This window comes from Lissotriton helveticus, chromosome 10 (assembly GCF_964261635.1).
Source record: "Lissotriton helveticus chromosome 10, aLisHel1.1, whole genome shotgun sequence".
Taxonomy (NCBI): Eukaryota; Metazoa; Chordata; class Amphibia; order Caudata; family Salamandridae; genus Lissotriton; species Lissotriton helveticus.
Window position 1 is genome coordinate 197,616,834 of NC_136071.1, and position 16,608 is coordinate 197,633,441.

The 16,608-nt window shown below is 44.9% G+C and overlaps 1 protein-coding gene across 1 annotated transcript in view; it reads right to left on the minus strand.

Annotated features, from left to right (window-relative positions):
• Nucleotides 1–16,608, minus strand: part of VPS35L (VPS35 endosomal protein sorting factor like) — a 479,692-nt gene that overhangs the window by 36,151 nt on the left and 426,933 nt on the right. The window contains exon 30 of the mRNA XM_078665104.1: nt 14,351–14,497. Within this exon, the coding sequence (XP_078521230.1) occupies nt 14,351–14,497 (147 nt within the window). The remainder of the gene's footprint in view (nt 1–14,350; nt 14,498–16,608) is intronic.

Genomic DNA, 16,608 nt, shown 5'->3' on the forward strand with positions numbered 1-16,608 from the left:
CTATCGCACCCTTTCTTAACAAAGTCTGTACTTCCTCCTGTAGAAGCAACAGATGTTCCTCCGTGCAATAACCTTGGCAAGGAGGGTAATTGGGAGGAAATTCCCGAAAGGGAAGGGAATACCCATTTTCTACGAGATTGAGAACCCAAAGATCTGATGTAACCGATTCCCAATCCCGTAGAAAGTAGGTAAGCCGACCCCCCCACTGGACCCACATGATCCTGAATGGCGGATCTAGGGCTGCTTTTCTGTGGCTGGGGGTTTGGAGGAGGTGGAGGAGGAAGAGGTTTGACGCCCACGAAGACGACCTCTTTGCTTCCCCCTGTATGACCTGTACAAGGTGTTCTGCTGCTGCTGCTGCTGCTGCTGTTGTTGCTGCTGCTGACCTTGTCTAAAGTTCCGAAAGGAAGAGCGTCCAAATCCTCTGAACTTTTTGGTCGATGTACCTCTAATTTGGAGACCCAAAGACCTGGCAGTAGCTCTGCTGTCTTTAAACCTTTCAAGGGCTGTATCTGCCTTCTTGCCAAAAAGTCCTTCTCCATCAAAAGGCAGATCCAAAAGCGCTGCCTGAACATCAGCAGAAAAGTCCGAGGACTTAAGCCAAGCCGATCTTCGCGTAGCAACTGCAGTACCCATAATCCGAGCCACAGAATCGGCCGTGTCAAGACTGCTCTGAATAACTTGGCGTGCCGCTGCTTGGGTGTCAGACAACACCTCCTCGAAATCACTCCTGTTCTCCTCAGGGATCTTAGGAGCCAAAGCACGCATTGAGCCCATAAGTGCGTGCACATACTTCCCCATGAGACAAGTGGCATTTGTAGACTTCAAAGCCATACTTGCAGAAGAGAATGTTTTCTTGACCACCTGATCTTGCTTTTTAGCCTCCTTGTTCCCAGGAACTTGGGGAAATGCACTTATCGACTTCTTAGAGCACGCAGCCTGAATCACCAAGCTCTCGTGAGAAGGGTGAGATGTCAAGAATGCAGGGTCCTCTGGAGCTACCCTATACCTTCTAGCCACACTCTTGGATACAGCAGGAGCAGAGAGTGGCTTCTTCCAGACCTCCATAATGGGCTCAGTTAACGCCTCATTAAACGGAAGTAAAGGCTCCACAGCCAAACTCGGTGAGTGAAGAACTTCTGTTAGAAGGTTTGACTTAAATTCAACCGTTGGTAATGTTAAATTTAAAAGTCCCGCAGCCTTCCTCATTACCACATGATATGGCTGAACATCCTTTGAAGGTGCATCATGCCCTGAGGGCAAATCCCACTCCGGGGAAAAATCCAGGCCACTGGCATCAGCCAGCTCTTTAAAACAATCTTCACCCAGCTCACCTTCCTCTAAGTCAGGGCGAGAGTCGGCATAACTTTGTTCCTCCAAGAGGCGTTGAGCTTTCCCTCCTGGACCTCTCTTTTACACGACCTCGGCGGGGCCGGGAACTGCCACGGCGTCGTTGGGGCTGGCATAAACGGCATGAATGGAGCCGGGGCATATGAATGTGGAACACCCAAATTAAATGCCAGAGGACCCATGGGACCCGAAGGTGCACCAGAGGGGTACCACACCCTTGAAAACACGCCATACATAGCGTTCAAGAACGCTGAAGGGTCTTGGCCCGGCGCTGGAAAAGGTGGTTGAACACCCTCAGGCTGACCTCGAGGTGGGATCGAATCCGGCTCAACAGTATGCGCAGATTCATCAACTTCCACAGGGACTACTTCTTCCTCCTCTCAAGCGGTAGACGGCACCGGAGATAGATTGGACTCCGGAGCCGGAGAGGGAACCTGCGACCTCGAAGGCGAAGCCTCACCTTCCTGATCCGGAGTCTCCTGCGGCGGGACCACCTTCGAACGAACCTTCCTGGGCGACCTCGACCTCGAGTCCGACTTCTCACCCGAGTGATGTCGAGACTCATGTCTCCTCTTCCTGTGCTTCTTCCTTGATCTTGAAGCATGGTCCGAAGAAGACTTCGAGGCCGAACCCTCACGAGATCGGGACCTTGACTTCGACCTCGACTTCATCTTAGTCTTCCTCAAGCGAGATCTTGGTGTCTTCTTACCCTTGTCGGCCTTAAGTCTTGCCACAAGTAGTTTGGTTTCCCTCTCCCGCAGGGCCTTCGGATTCATCTTACGACATGATTAACATCCATCCACGTCGTGATCGGAGCTTAAGCACCAAATACAGTCCTCGTGCGGATCCGTGATGGACATAATTTTTCCGCACTCCCTGCAGGGCTTGAAACCGGTCTTCTTCGACATCTTAACGAAACAAAGAAGCAGGAAACACAGAAAAACGAAACAAAGTCACCAGTATAGCTACTGAGATTCCCGAAACCGTTCGCGTCGATGACGCGGAAAAAAGGGAACTGATGTCATCACGCGAGCGTGGGCCTATTAAGGGCGTCGGTGACGTCAGCGGAGTCGCGAGCGATGCCGTGCCTCTATGACGTCCAAGTCCACGTCGGCGAGAAGCTACGAAAAGAATTTCCGAATGTTGCTGACGCAAGGGGGATATTCACAAGGTGAGGAATCCACACGGCAGATGTATCTATCAGAAAAATCTGTATGCATTTAACAATCCATCTAGCTATCCCAGATTTTGAAATGGGATTACCCTTATGTCGTGGTGAGAAAGACACAAAGTTGTTTGGTCTTACGAAAGGGTTGTGTTCTCTCGATGTAGTATAACAATGCTCTTTCGACATCTAGGGTATGAAGAGCTCTTTCTGCTACTGTCTGTGGCTGCGAGAAAAAAACAGGCAGTTCCACAGATTGATTGAGGTGGAAGGGAGAAATTACTTTGGGCAGGAATTTTGGATTAGTACGGAGAACGACCTTATTATGATGCATTTGCAAGGAGGGTTCTTGAATGGTTAGTGCTTGTAGTTCACTAACTCTCTGCAGAGAAGTAATAGCTACTAGGAACGCAACCTTTCATGTTAAAAATTGTAGTTCACATTTATGTAAGGGTTCGAAGGGAGGTCCCATTAGCCGTGTGAGAACAGTGTTTAAATTCCACACAGGTGAAAGTGGTACTCTGGGAGGAATTATTCTCTTAAGGCCTTCAACAAGGCTTTAATAGTAGGCACTCTGAACAGAGATAGATGCTGTCTGTTTTGCAGATATGCTGCTATTGCAGCAAGGTACAGTCTAATAGATGTGTAGGCTAAGTTACATCTTTGGAGGTGCAGTAAGTATCCTATGACGTGTTGAATAGACACGTCTAGAGGATTATTATTGTTGTGACAATATATTACAAAGCGATTCCACTTAGCTGCATAACATGCTCTAGTGGTTGTACGTCTAGCTTCTTTTATGACATTCATGCAGTCTGGAGGAAGGTTAAGATATCCAAATTCTAGGATTTCAGGAGCCAGATCGCAAGTTTGAGCTGAGCTGGGTCAGGGTGTCTGATCACTCCACGGTTCTGTGTTAAAAGGCATGGAGACAGGTATAGTTTTTGGTGTGGTACTACAGACAGTTGTAGCAGTGTGGTGTACCACGGCTGTCTGAGCCACGTTGGAGCAACTAGGATGAGGGTCAGAGAATGCTGCTGTAGTTTGCGTACTACTAGTGGCATGAGTGGTAGAGGTGGAAAAGCGTATGCAAATTTGTTTGACCAGTTCATCCATATCGCATTGCCTTTGGACAGTGGGTGTGGATATCTGGCGGAGAAGCTTGGGCATTTGGCGTTTTCATGGGTGGCAAAGAGGTCTATCTGAGGTTGTCCCCACATCTGAAAGAATGGTTGAAGAACTTGCGGATGAAGTTCCCACTCGTGGATTTGTTGTGTCTGCTGACTTAACAGATCTGCTATGGTATTTTGTACCCCTGGAACATGCTGGGCTAAGAGGAATATGTTTTGAGGTATAGCCCACCTCCATATGTTTTGTGCTAGATGAGAGAGTTGCAGGGAGTGTGTTCCGCCGTTTCTGTATGTAATACATGGCTGTCATGTTGTCCGTGCGGACTAACACAGCTTTGTTTGATACTTGTTGTTGGAAAGCTTTCAGTGCTAGGAATATAGCTAGCTCCAGATGATTGATGTGGAGTAACTTTTGTTGCGGTGTCCACCTGCCTTGCATGGTGTGAAGCAGTAGGTGGGCCCCCCAGCCGGAGAGCGATGCGTCTGTTGTCAAGATTATCTGAGGAACTGGCTCTAGGAACGGTCACCCCTTGGAAAGGTTTTTGGTGTTCCACCACTGCAGAGAGCGATGAATTCGACCGTCTACCAACACTAGGTCTGTTAATTGACCTTGAGCCTGGTTCCAATGACGTGATAGGCACTCTTGTAGAGGACGCATTTGAAGTCTTGCATGGGGGACTATGAAAATACAAGACGCCATCATCCCTATGAGCTGCATGAACACTCGTGCTGGAAGGGAGTGTTGTGGCTGAAACTTTGTGTGAAGAGTTTGCATGCTGGCTATCCTTGCTGGAGTGGGATAAGCTAGCGCTGTTGAGGTGTTTATTGTAGCACCAAGGTATTGCTGTACTTTGGATGGTTGCAGATGAGACTTGGCGCGGTTTATTGTGAACCCCAAGTTGTGGAGCAGTTGGATCGTGGTATGAGTGTGTTCTACACACTGATTGTATGAGCTGGCTTTTATGAGCCAGTCGTCGAGGTACCGGAAGACGTGGATGTGCTGTCTTCGTAAATGTGCTGCTGCTACTGCTAGGCACTTGGTGAACACTCTTGGTGCTGTTGTGACTCCGAATGGGAGTACTTTGAATTGATAGTGCTGCCCGTCTATTATAAATCTGAGATACTTCCTGTGAGCTTTGTGAATGGGAATGTGGAAGTATGTGTCCTTGAGATCTAGAGTAGCAAGGAAGTGTTTTTGTAACAGGAGAGGAAGGGCTTGTTGGAGTGTGACCATGTGAAAATGGTCTGACTGTATGTATATATTTAGCGGTCTTAGGTCTAGAATAGACCTTAGAGAGCCATCCTTCTTTGGGATAAGAAAGTATAGGGAATAAACTCCCTTGTTTTGTTGGTGCAGAGGAACTGGTTCTATTGCACTTTTTTCTAGCAAAGATATTACTTCTTGCTTTAACTGTGACATTGGACGCTGTTTGGGTGGTATGTTTGGGGGGTAGATGTTAGTTCTAGACAGTAACCTGACTGAATAATTTGTCGCACCCACCTGTCTGATTTGATGTTGGTCCAGGCAGGAAGGAATTGTTGCAGTCTTCCACCCACAGGAGTGGAATGTCGGGGGGAAGGGGAGGAAAGTCATTGGGTAGGGGTGGAGGCAGAGCAGGAATTGTTGGTTTTGCCTCTGCCTTTGTTGTTATTACCCCTGTAACCCCCTCTCTGGTAGCCCCTAGTGAATGTGGATTGGCTAGGGGTCTTGTAGGAAGTGGAAGGGCTTTCGGAGTAGCCGTCTCTTGCGTTGCCTCTATATGATGAGCGATGAAAACAACGTCCGGGAGCTTGCAGCTGCAAGGCTCCCATAGATTTTGCTGTGTCTTTTTTCATTTTCTCTAAAGACACATCGACGTTAGGGCCAAATAAATGTTTTTCATCAAATGGCTGATTGAGGATGGATTTTTGTACCTCAGGTTTAAAATCTGAAATACGTAGCCATGCAGGTCTACGCAAAAGGGTACTGGTATTAAGTGCCCTTGAGGCAGTGTCTGCAGCATCTAGGGAACAACAAATTGAAGTATTCGTAATATTTTTACCTTCTTGTTTGAGTTCATTGGCCCTATTTTTATACTTGTCTGGTAGATGCTGCATTATGGACTCCAGTTCATCATAATGTGCCCTGTCGTATCTTGCCAACAACGCTCGAGTATTGGCAATGCGCCATATGTTAGCTGCCTGGGACGCTGTGCGCTTACCAGAGGCGTCAAGGAGTTTGGATTCCTTCTCTGGTGGTGAGGCCTCACCTGATGTCTGTGAATTAGCACGTTTATGTGCATTGGATAATACTAAAGAATCTAATGGTGCTGGATCTCTAATGTAAACTGGGTCTTTAGGGGCAGCTTTGTATTTTTTCTCAATGCGAGGGTTGAGGACCCGAGCCCTGACAGGATCTTTAAATACCTCAGTTGCGTGCTTAATGACCCCTTTAAGCATTCGCAAAATGGCAGTGGACCTTTGTGTGTTATCAAAAGTGTCCAATAGGAAATCTTCCTCCACAGTATAGGTGTGTAAGTCAACCCCATGGTACTGGGCAGCTCTTTGGACTAGTAGGTTAAAACCTATAGTGTCCTCTGGTGGAGTAGTCCTGGAAGGATATACATCGTCTTGGGGGGCGTAAGGCACATCAGGGGTGTTATATTCATCCCATGGGTTAGGTGACTGAGGGGGACTTTTGGTCCCTGATGGGTCATGTGCACCCCCCACCTGTGTCTTCAGAGTCTGTATCTACATCATCATCTGGGTTAGTGGATGGTGTAGGCGAATGATGTGGTGGAGGAGGTGTAGGAGGAACAGTATGGGGAGGTGGTGGAGAAGGGACCCTTAATGGAGAGGTTGCAATGTCTCTCTTCTTTGGGGGAGGAGGAGATGTAGGTGCCTCTAGTGGTCTCTTCTTGAAGCTAAGAGCTAGTTTTCCAGTCTTAGGAACCTTTACAAGAGTCTTTTGAGTAGGATCTGGTGTAAAAAGCTCTTCTCTGTCTGGCAGATCCTTCGGCGTCCAAGTTTTTGTATCCGAAGGTTTCTTCGGCACCGACTCGGTAGCTGGTCTAAGGTCTTTTGGCTTAGAAGTATGACCTTTTGAAATGTCTTACCGGAACGTGTTTTTTCGGTTCCAGGTGTTTTTTCGGCTCCGAAGCATGAGAGTCGGGACCTTTAGGTGGTTTTTTACTCGGCTCCGAGTGCTGTTAGGCATCGATGAGCCGGTGCCAGTCTTCGGCGCCGAGTGCTTAGGTGGCGAAGCAGTGGTCGGCGTGGTTGAGGAAGATGGCTTCTTTTTCGGTGTTGGTATGGGATCAGCACCGGAATAGGCTGACTCGAGCCCGAGCCGCCTGTAAGCTTAATAGGCTTCTTTGCCAAGCCTGAAGGCAGGGCGTGGGAATCAGTCTCTCGGTGTGCACCCGGGCCCGAAGGTGAGGGTGTGACCGAAGCCTTTTTTGAGGGTTTCGAGGAAGGGTTGGGGTCGACGGTCTTACTTACGCCCCTTTGAGCTGGAGTGATGTCTTCGAAGTCTGAGTCTTCGGCATCAGAGGAGCTGGCACTTTCTTCGGCCTGCTGGTGTTCTGGCACGTCAACGCCTTCTTCGAAGATGTCGTCGGGAATCAACGCTGACGAGCGAGCCATTGTTCTTCGAGCTCGTTGGGCCGAATCGTCTTTTTTGGAGCGGAAAGAGGCACAGGGGGAACAACAGTCTTTGGCCTCGTGCTCCGGTGAGAGGACAAGGTTACACACCTCATGCAGATCTGTGTGGGGAAACTTCGACCCACAGTGAGGACACTTCTTGAATGGCGTCCTTTACATGAGCCAGAGAGCAAGGCCTAGGTAGGCCCTAAGGCCTTCGTCGACGACCGGAATCGAAGACTTCGAAGTGGTGAAGAATCGCGTGGATGTGGAGCACGATCGAAACAATACCGTCGAACTGGGTGAGGATTGCGCACCGAAGGAAATTCGGTTCCAAACCGGAGCGCAGGAAACACATCCGAGACTGATGGCGGAAAAAAACAATCTGAGGATGGAGCCGCTGCCCAAACGCAATGTGGTCCAAAGGAGGAGTCACCTATCTCGTGACTTCCAAAGAACTTTTCAGGACAACAACAAACTGCAAACATCCGGGCCCAACATTAGGCGGCGATCTATGCAGTGTGTAATCTGCAGCTCATATGACTTGAACATAACTTATATGGTTTGAATCATTCCTGAAGTCTAGAAAACAGGTGGTCCAACTGCCAAGCTTTCGTTCCAAGGTTAGATACTTAGGATTTTGCTCCCAGAGGACTTTGTTCTTAGCCCAACATTTTTTAATGTGTATGGGGAGTCACTGGCAAATTTGATTACCTCTTTGGATATCAATTGTATACATAAGCAGATGAGAACCAGATTATTCTGCATCTGGATGGCAACTTTAATTCTCTGCTGGACCGATTTAAAAGCTGTATTGCTGAGGTGGCAAGTTGGATGAACATCAATTCCCTATGTCTCAATTCTGACAAAACAGAGGTCCTGCTCTTTGGAAGCCCCTTCTACTGGTCTCCTGGTGGCCAGAATTTATAGGAAAATGTCCAATCCTGGCTGGTAACATTTGAAACTTGGGAGTATTTAACCCCAAGTTGCCCTTTGAACCTCACATTAAAAAACGTATGGCAACTTGTTTTTTCATCAGCAGGGTACTAAAAGCGCTTCTGATTATATCACAGACCTCCAGACAACTGCTAGTTTAATAATTATCAGTAGGCTAGACTACTGCAATGCACTATTTGTAGACCTCCCTGCCTACTTTATGCACAGATTGCAGTTAATTCAGAATGATGCAGCTAGACTAATTGTAGGTACCCATAAATAGGACAGCATTTCAGTACACCTCAAAACTCTACATTGGCTCCCTGTTCAGGAAAGGAGTATCTTTAAGGCCCTCTGTTCTTGTCACAAGGCCATTTTTTTCCATTCATTCGCCCAATTACATCTTCTCAATGTTCACAAGATATAGGCCCCTTTAGACTGCAGCAGTGCATATTCTTGCAAGCGGGTAGTTGTGTCCAAATTTCATACGCCAGATTTTGTGGCTGTGCCACAAGACTGAAATAACCTCACTCTCGTGATTCACACTAAACCCAATTTTTAAGATTTGTGTTACTATTATGGCAGGCAGGGATGGATGAGGAGTATCATTATAGCTCTGTAGCATTGGATGAGTCGTCCGAAGCTTTCAAACCAATGGTGCCAGTCATTGCCTTTGTTCGACTGGTCTATGCTATGTACCACTGGAGTAGATTTTTTTGATGCAGCCAAAATAGCATTCAGCAATGCCTCACTGAATAAGTGTCCTTTATAAAATCCCTTATGGTGCTGTGTCTGGTGTCACTGCTGGTGTTGCAATTTATATATACACAAACTCAACTCACAAAGAGTAACCACAATCTAACTTCTTTCAGGTTTGGAGAGGGGTAATTACACAAAAAACAAACACAAAATCTCCCGTTCAACCTGTATTGCTTCTAATCAATGGACCATCTAAATGGTCTGTGACACATATTACTTGGCTGTTGATTAATATTATGTTTATTATTCATCCAAAAAGAGTAATCACACCATTTAATTATACATTATTGTGTATATATATATATATATATACACAAACACATATATTGATATACACACTTTGTATTTAAATATGCTTCATTATTCATAAATAACTTTCATTATCACTTTTGCAAAATCCTTTACTTACAAAAATAGTACGTTTTACCATGTACCCTCGCTTCATTCATACTCAAACATAATCATTAACGTACCCATTGTTCCTGGACTCCACACTTAGTCCAAAAACAACAATTTTTATATTGTGCATACTAAAGATCTATCCCACACAAACGAGCCTTTGCAGTTGAAGCAAACACATGCAGCCCCCAAATATATGCCAGTGAGTTAAGGCGCAAATTTGAATATGTGTAGCGTAGCTTTACAAAAAAACTCAATTTGGGAAGGACTAGAGGAAAAGGATGGGAAAGGAAAGCAAGGTAAGAAGTAGAGTCAGGAAGGAGTTGATGGCATGCATCCATGCACCCCTGCTGCACCTGAGCTTATTCTTAAAGAACTCTATTACTGTGCTTTCCGTACTTCTTTTTTTATGATGTGAAGACGACCTTTCACTAGAAGCTTCTCTCTTTTTGAGGCACTTTGACGTACCCCTTGAGGGGTACTTGGATTTTTGAGCTCTTCTGAAGTGCTTGGGCTACAAATAATGCAGCTTCCCTCTTCCTAAAGGCTTTTGTGGACATTTTTTCAAAAGTTGTGTTCACCCCCAACCAGAACAGGCAGCAACAATAAGGGTAAACACTAACATCAGTCTTTTGCAACACGAGTCAGGGCTTAAAATGTGTTCTTTTTCTGTGGGGATGTGCTCATCAATGGGAAATCTCAGTTTCATTAAGAAACCCTTCAGGAAAAATCTGGTGGAACATGTTTTCTTATAACAGAACAAGCAACGCAGTCTAAAACAATTGAGGCACATGAAAAGACAAATTGATACAGGCCCAGGAGGCACCTTTATGGACATGTGATGGTCCTCCTGCCCAACTTAACCGCAGTCCACTATCCTCTGCAGCCTTCGTTTTTGTGCCTCCTCTTCTCATGTTCAATTTCTTTTTCTGCCTCTTGCTGCCTGTTCTGACCTCTATTTTGCCTCTTTCTGCTCATTCTGCCTGTTATTTTGCCTCTTTCTGCTCATTTCTCACCATTATTTTGCCTCTTTCTGCTTGTTTCCCACCTTTATTTTGTCTCTTTCAGCTCGTTTCTCACCTTCATTTTAGGGGTGTGTGGTAAACTCCGCTTCAAGTGCCAAGGTGACTTAATTCCCCCAACCAGTAATGCCAGGAGGTGCATTCGCAGAGTAGTCTCAGCAATCCCGCTGTGTAGGACTTTCTGTTGTTATTAGGGGTTCTCGGCCCCCATCGAACCTCCGCAGCCAAGGGGAATTCATCCCCCAACCAGTAGTGCACCAGGAGACATGTTTGCAGAGTGGTTGATAAAGGGGGTGGGGCCTCCGATGAGGTCTCAGAAATCCTGCTGTGCAGGACGTACTGGTGGTAACAATAGGGGTTCTTGGCCCCCAACGACCCTCAGCAGCCAAGGGAGCTTCATCCCCTAACCAGTAGTGCATCTGAGGCATTTTTTCAGAGTGGATGAGAAAGGGGGCGGGGCTTTTGACAGGGTCTCAGCAGTCCTGCTGTTTGGCACTTACTGGTGGTAACAGGAGAGGTTCTTGGCCCTCAAGGACCCTCAGCATCCAAGGGGACCTCATCCCCCAACGTGTAGCGCTTGTTGTTTATATTTTTTGCCCTGCTGGGTTCTTCTGGGACCCCCCCAGGAGCAAGTCTAGGGAGTTAGCATATGCACACTTTTTTTGTGGGTTTTTTGGGGGATTTGGCTTAAGGTGAGTCCCAAGATGGCTGCCAACACAAGTGTTGACAGCCAATCAGAGCTTAGCATTTCCCTGCACAAGCTTGTTATTATTTGCAAATTAGCCGCAAACACATGAAATCCTTATTTTTTTTCCACTTAAATTTCACTTACGGGACAGATTTACACCGGATAACTGAAAGCGTGATCTGCGAACCAAAATCTACCTTCCTGCCAAATCTGGTGTAAATTGATACTATTTTTTATAAATTGGTCTTGGAATTAATCTTGTGTGTGCCTCATTTATTGCAGCTGTGAGTACAACAAATGCTTAGCACTACCCTCTGAAAAGCCTAACTGCTCGCCCACACTACCACAAACAGAGAGTTAGTATTATCAACTTTTGCCTCTGTAAGCCAATAATGGACTCACTGGACTCTACACAGTGTACTTAATTTTAGTACACTTTATAGAGAGCCCGCTTCCTACACCAACTTCCTTACAAGCACTAGAAAAAAACACTGAAAAACCATGGGAATTCACAACAAAGAGAAAATGAAAACAGGAAGACAAAGATAATCTATGGTCCATGGCCTCAAAGCACAGTGTACACCTTGAAAGGGCTGGAAGATCAGACAAACAGGAGGCACTGCGCTTGAAAGAAAAGCTAATTCCGCCAGGGAGAATGAGGCAGAAAACCAGGGTTGTAAAAATGTGTTGATAAAAAAGATTTTGCCCCTCTTCTCTCCCCTGACTATATGTTGACAAGCTTGTGAACCAAACTGAGCTAGCACGGGCATGCACTTGGTAGGGCAGTGTAGTGTAGTTCCTAAAAATACATAGATCAGCACGTTTAGACAACATAAACTAAGGGATTGGTGTCTAGACTAATTCCAGACTCCCCCAAAGGATATGTTAACCTTTAGACAGCCAGCTCAGAGTGCCACCATAAGCCCTCTAACATTACCAAGGAGCGAATTGTTCCTAGCAACTATCAAACATGACAACCCTTGATCCTTCAGGGATCGTGGAAACAGTACAGTACTTTACGCCTAGTCAATCATGCTCACTTAGTCTCAGAGAAGTACAGAATAAACTACGGGGACGTTTTCAATAAGCATTTATTGAACCAGAACCATTGTAGTATAAAACATGTTTGCTGCAATAACCATTAGACAGACACCGATGTATAAGATTACAAGCACCAACAAATTAAATAAAAGGTAGAATTCAACCATGGTGCTAAGACAGTGAATATATGCAGGCATATAAAGATTACAGTAATCCAGCGTACTCCTACGATGCAACCCTACCTAAATGTACCTAGACTGTATGTGGGTGTAAAGCCAAGAATCACCTAGGAAAGAGCCAAATCCAGTTATCTGATGGGAGAGAACGAAGAACCACATCTTGGTCTTGATTTGGACACCCCCAAGGGATATCAGACCACCGCGTGCTGGAGCTCCTACGTGGAGGGACTGCAGCGTCTTGTGGAAACTTCTCCCCTGTCTATCTAGTGTAGGTATGGTTCTTTAATACCATAAAGATAGCCTCAGGGTTCCTAACACAATCGATATGTTGGGAGTACGATTATGCAAATCAGTCTAAAACAATACCTGCAATTAAGCAAAGGATGAAGATGACCATAACTTTTATACAGAGTATGTTAATCCTGCTATGTACGTCATGTGCAGGGGACTTTTCTTAGTATACTCATGCATAATAAAGTTTCATATTCAAGTTTCAAGGAAACCGATCGACATTTATTCAGCACATAACTGGGTAAAAGGTCAGTGCTAGAACCGTTATGCAGAGCAAGGTAGGACAAATGAAGGTGAAAGGTCATTTAGCTATTTTGGCCTATATTGGGGTACATAACAGGATTTGAAAGCTATGGATCTGCATTGCAGGCTTGCAAAGATCGGAACTGACTTCAGCAAGCAGCGGTGGTGTCATCTAAAGATGCACGAGGGAACCTCTACTAAAGTTTCTGAATACATTCTGACACCTGGGGATATGCGCAAGGTGAGGAATCTGCAGTTAGAAGTCTCTATCAGAAGCACGTCTCCCACTTGTTTGCAACAAAATAAGCACTGCTTGTCTCGAAGTCTCCTATAACTGGCATACATACCACACACAAGGAAGACCGTACTCATGCGGCTCCCAGTAGGACTCCTTACCTTCTTCGCATGTGTAAGGAACACCCCCAAGATTTCAAGGCCAATGCATGAAATACATCACACAGAAGTCTACCCTTATGTTACATTGAAGCGCAATGATTAATAAAAAAAGTGGGGACATGGGTGGCTGTACAGCTTTGTGGAGAGGTGATGACGGCTCAACAGGGACATGCTGAGGAGATCTGTAAGCCCACTTTAGCATTACCACCTCTTCACTCACAATTTGGCATAAGTAAAACAGGTCCAGATGCCCCGGACCAGCTTTGCTCATAATGATATTGGGACTTACCCACGTGCAAAGCAAATACCAAGTCCCCCTACTTGGAACCCTATACTTCAAGAGCAGGTGAAAATGCCAGCCAACCCGTGACATTGTCCCGGTTATACCAGAGAAGTCCTAGAGAGTAAGAACCAGTTGCACCCAAGCCTGGTCTGCTGGGAGGTGGTCAGGTTAAAGTGGTGGTAAGAGTGATGATAATTGAGAGTCAGACACTGAAATACCTTGCCCTGAGATTTGGCAATTAAAATCATGCATCATTGGTACACGATCCCTTAGCATTCAAAGCAACTATATGCCACTGTGTAGGATATATGTTGGAGGTGTGAGCAGAATGTAGCAACCTTGGTGTACATTTAATTGGAACGTACTGTCTTCAAGACAGTTTGGAAGGATGTTCTGGGGAACATCAATAGACTACCTCAACAAGTAACCTAGGCACCTTGATGCTGAAACCACAAGACTGCCAAGGTAAAATATTGTTTTTTACCCTCCAAGTTCACAAGCATTACATTTATTAGACTGTGAAGAGGGAGGAAGGGTAGATAGACAGCCTTAAACCAAAAGACAAAATAGGGGCAGAAATGCATCCTTCAAATTCTAATCTAACATTCGCTAGACCCCGGAAAATTTACCAGGTGAAGGAGTTTATGTGTCTGTTTCTGCAGCGAAAAATGTATATTTAAATTAAATAAATATTGTTTAACCAATAAATCCCTAAAGTAGAACATACCAAAACATTGTCACATAATGAACACTTGATTAATTTATATTTCATACTCTTTATAGGTGATGTCCTCAATCTTTGTTTCCAACAATTAATTTTGATACTGTTTAGTTTATTTGTACTTACCATTGTTTTGGTGTCAGCAAACCCATGCTTCTGTGCCAGGCTCCATAGATTGACAGAAAGCTGGTTCAGTTTATTGTTCCTTAGATCTCCATGAGCTAATATACTATTAAAGAATAACAAAGCCAGCAAACTCTGACGTTTTAAAGTCTACAACAAAAGAAAGGTGGACTTATTATAACACAGTACAATACTGGCGTTTTTAACACATGCATCTCAAATAAAGATCATTACATGAACTACCTTGCCATATATCTACCTCAATATATTCTACAGATGGGTCCAAGTAATTACCAGTGGCTGATATTAATTCAAGCATCCCACACAACACTTTTCATATACTTCAGTGCAATGCCCTAAGTGCAACATGCATACCCAGAAGTGGGCCCTGTGCTCACCTTGCCACAAGAACCAAGGTGAACTCGAATGACAAGTCCAACTAGGGCATTACTGGCCTTAAGTTGCTTGTGTTCCGGTTCGGAGAGGATCTGGCTTGGCAGTTTGGGCTGGACTGTTGGAGAAGGATCAAGGCTGATTTGCATATGGCCGTCTCTAATCTGAGGTTTAACTGTGGGCAAAAATCAATGGTCTGAGATGCCCCTGAGTAATTAACAGTGGCTGAGATGAATTGAAGCATCCAACCCATCACTTTTGGTATACTTCAGTAGTTCCAGGGTGCAACTGCTTCTTCAGACATGTCCGCCAGGCCACCCCTTCCCCCAAGCCTTTAACTTTAGTTGTAACTTAATTTGTTTTAGCATATCCACTCTTTGTCGCTTCTATAACTTTGTCGTTGTGTGTGTGTCTACATTCTCCACCTTGCTCTCTTTCTATTATGTCTGGTACCTTTTCCCTGCCCACCTTCTTCCTCCTTGTGTTACTTTATTCTCTAATCACCAAAATGAACCTCACACACCTATCTTCCATACTAGCTATTTTTAAGATATCTAAAGGATCAAATTCTTTAAAAGGCCACCTAATCTTGACCGTGAACCATTCGTATGAATGCTGTGTACCTACTTGTTCACTTAATTTTTGTACTGTTATCCTGATTTGTATCACGTCCGATAAAATCCAAATAAAAAAATATATAAATGATAGCAGCTGGAGTAGAATGAGCAACTCCAAAACATCTTTTAAGGAAACAAGTTGTTCCCAGCTCAATGATCTGAAAATCAATATTGAATTAAAAACAAGGCGGAGTGAAGTGAGATATGTCTCCAGTCTCAATTGCAAGTCAGTAATTTGTAACAGTTTTTATATAGTTTAACATTTCATCCTAGTGTAGCACTGCTGCTACTGCCTTGAAAGTAGAAAACAAATCTTGTTTCAATGGATTTATTCTGCTTAAAGATAAACTTCCCTATTGATTCATCATTTAGAAAGACTTTAGCCAAGTTCTAATCAATTGTGTGGAGGACTTTCTGACCTAATGGCGCCCCCTCCCCCCCTCCTATTGGATACATATTGAGACATTCTTAGGAAATATTCACAAACTGCAACTCCTTCTAAGAGCGAAGTCTTGGTCCCAACCCATTTGAATGAGTCCCAATTCCTTTAGGTGACTCACTCCTATTATTCCTATAACAAAGCTCCGTCTAGCTGGAAAATGTTTTGCTTCCTTGCTGGTTTGCCTTTTTTTACGCTAGAGAATGTGACAACATTTTCTCCCATCCTGCACTTCCTATACTTCTCCACATAACATATGAAGGCTCTCGTCAGGCCTAGCCTGTGAAAGTTCTATGCACTTTTGAGGTGAAAGGAGGGAGAGTAAACTGGAAGTGACACTATAGAGCTATGAAATTCAGATACTACCTTAGGCAAACACCTAGCTAATTTCCTTCACACCACTGTCTGTCAAAACGACAATATCAGTATATTTGGTGGATAATGCCTGTGATTACCCTATCCTTCTGGCAAATATTATTGCAGCCATAAAAGAGTGCAAGGAACTCTTGTGACAGACTGTCTTGGGTACCGAAACAGAATTGCTCATGGAGATATTTTCAAGAAGATGAAAGGGAGGAGTGAGAGATGGGTGGGGCGTTCTGCAAACCCTGGATAGAACTGCCTGATTCTACGAGATGGAAACCCCAACAGTACAATGCAATGTTCCACCACATGCAGTGGAAAGTGAGCATTTTAAAAAGGTTTTGGAGTTGTGGGGCGACGATCGAAAGAGCTTTATTGCCTATTCCTAGGTGTACCTCTTCCCCATAATGATCAGAAGTAATGAGATCGCTTTTGCATTCCTGCTGAGG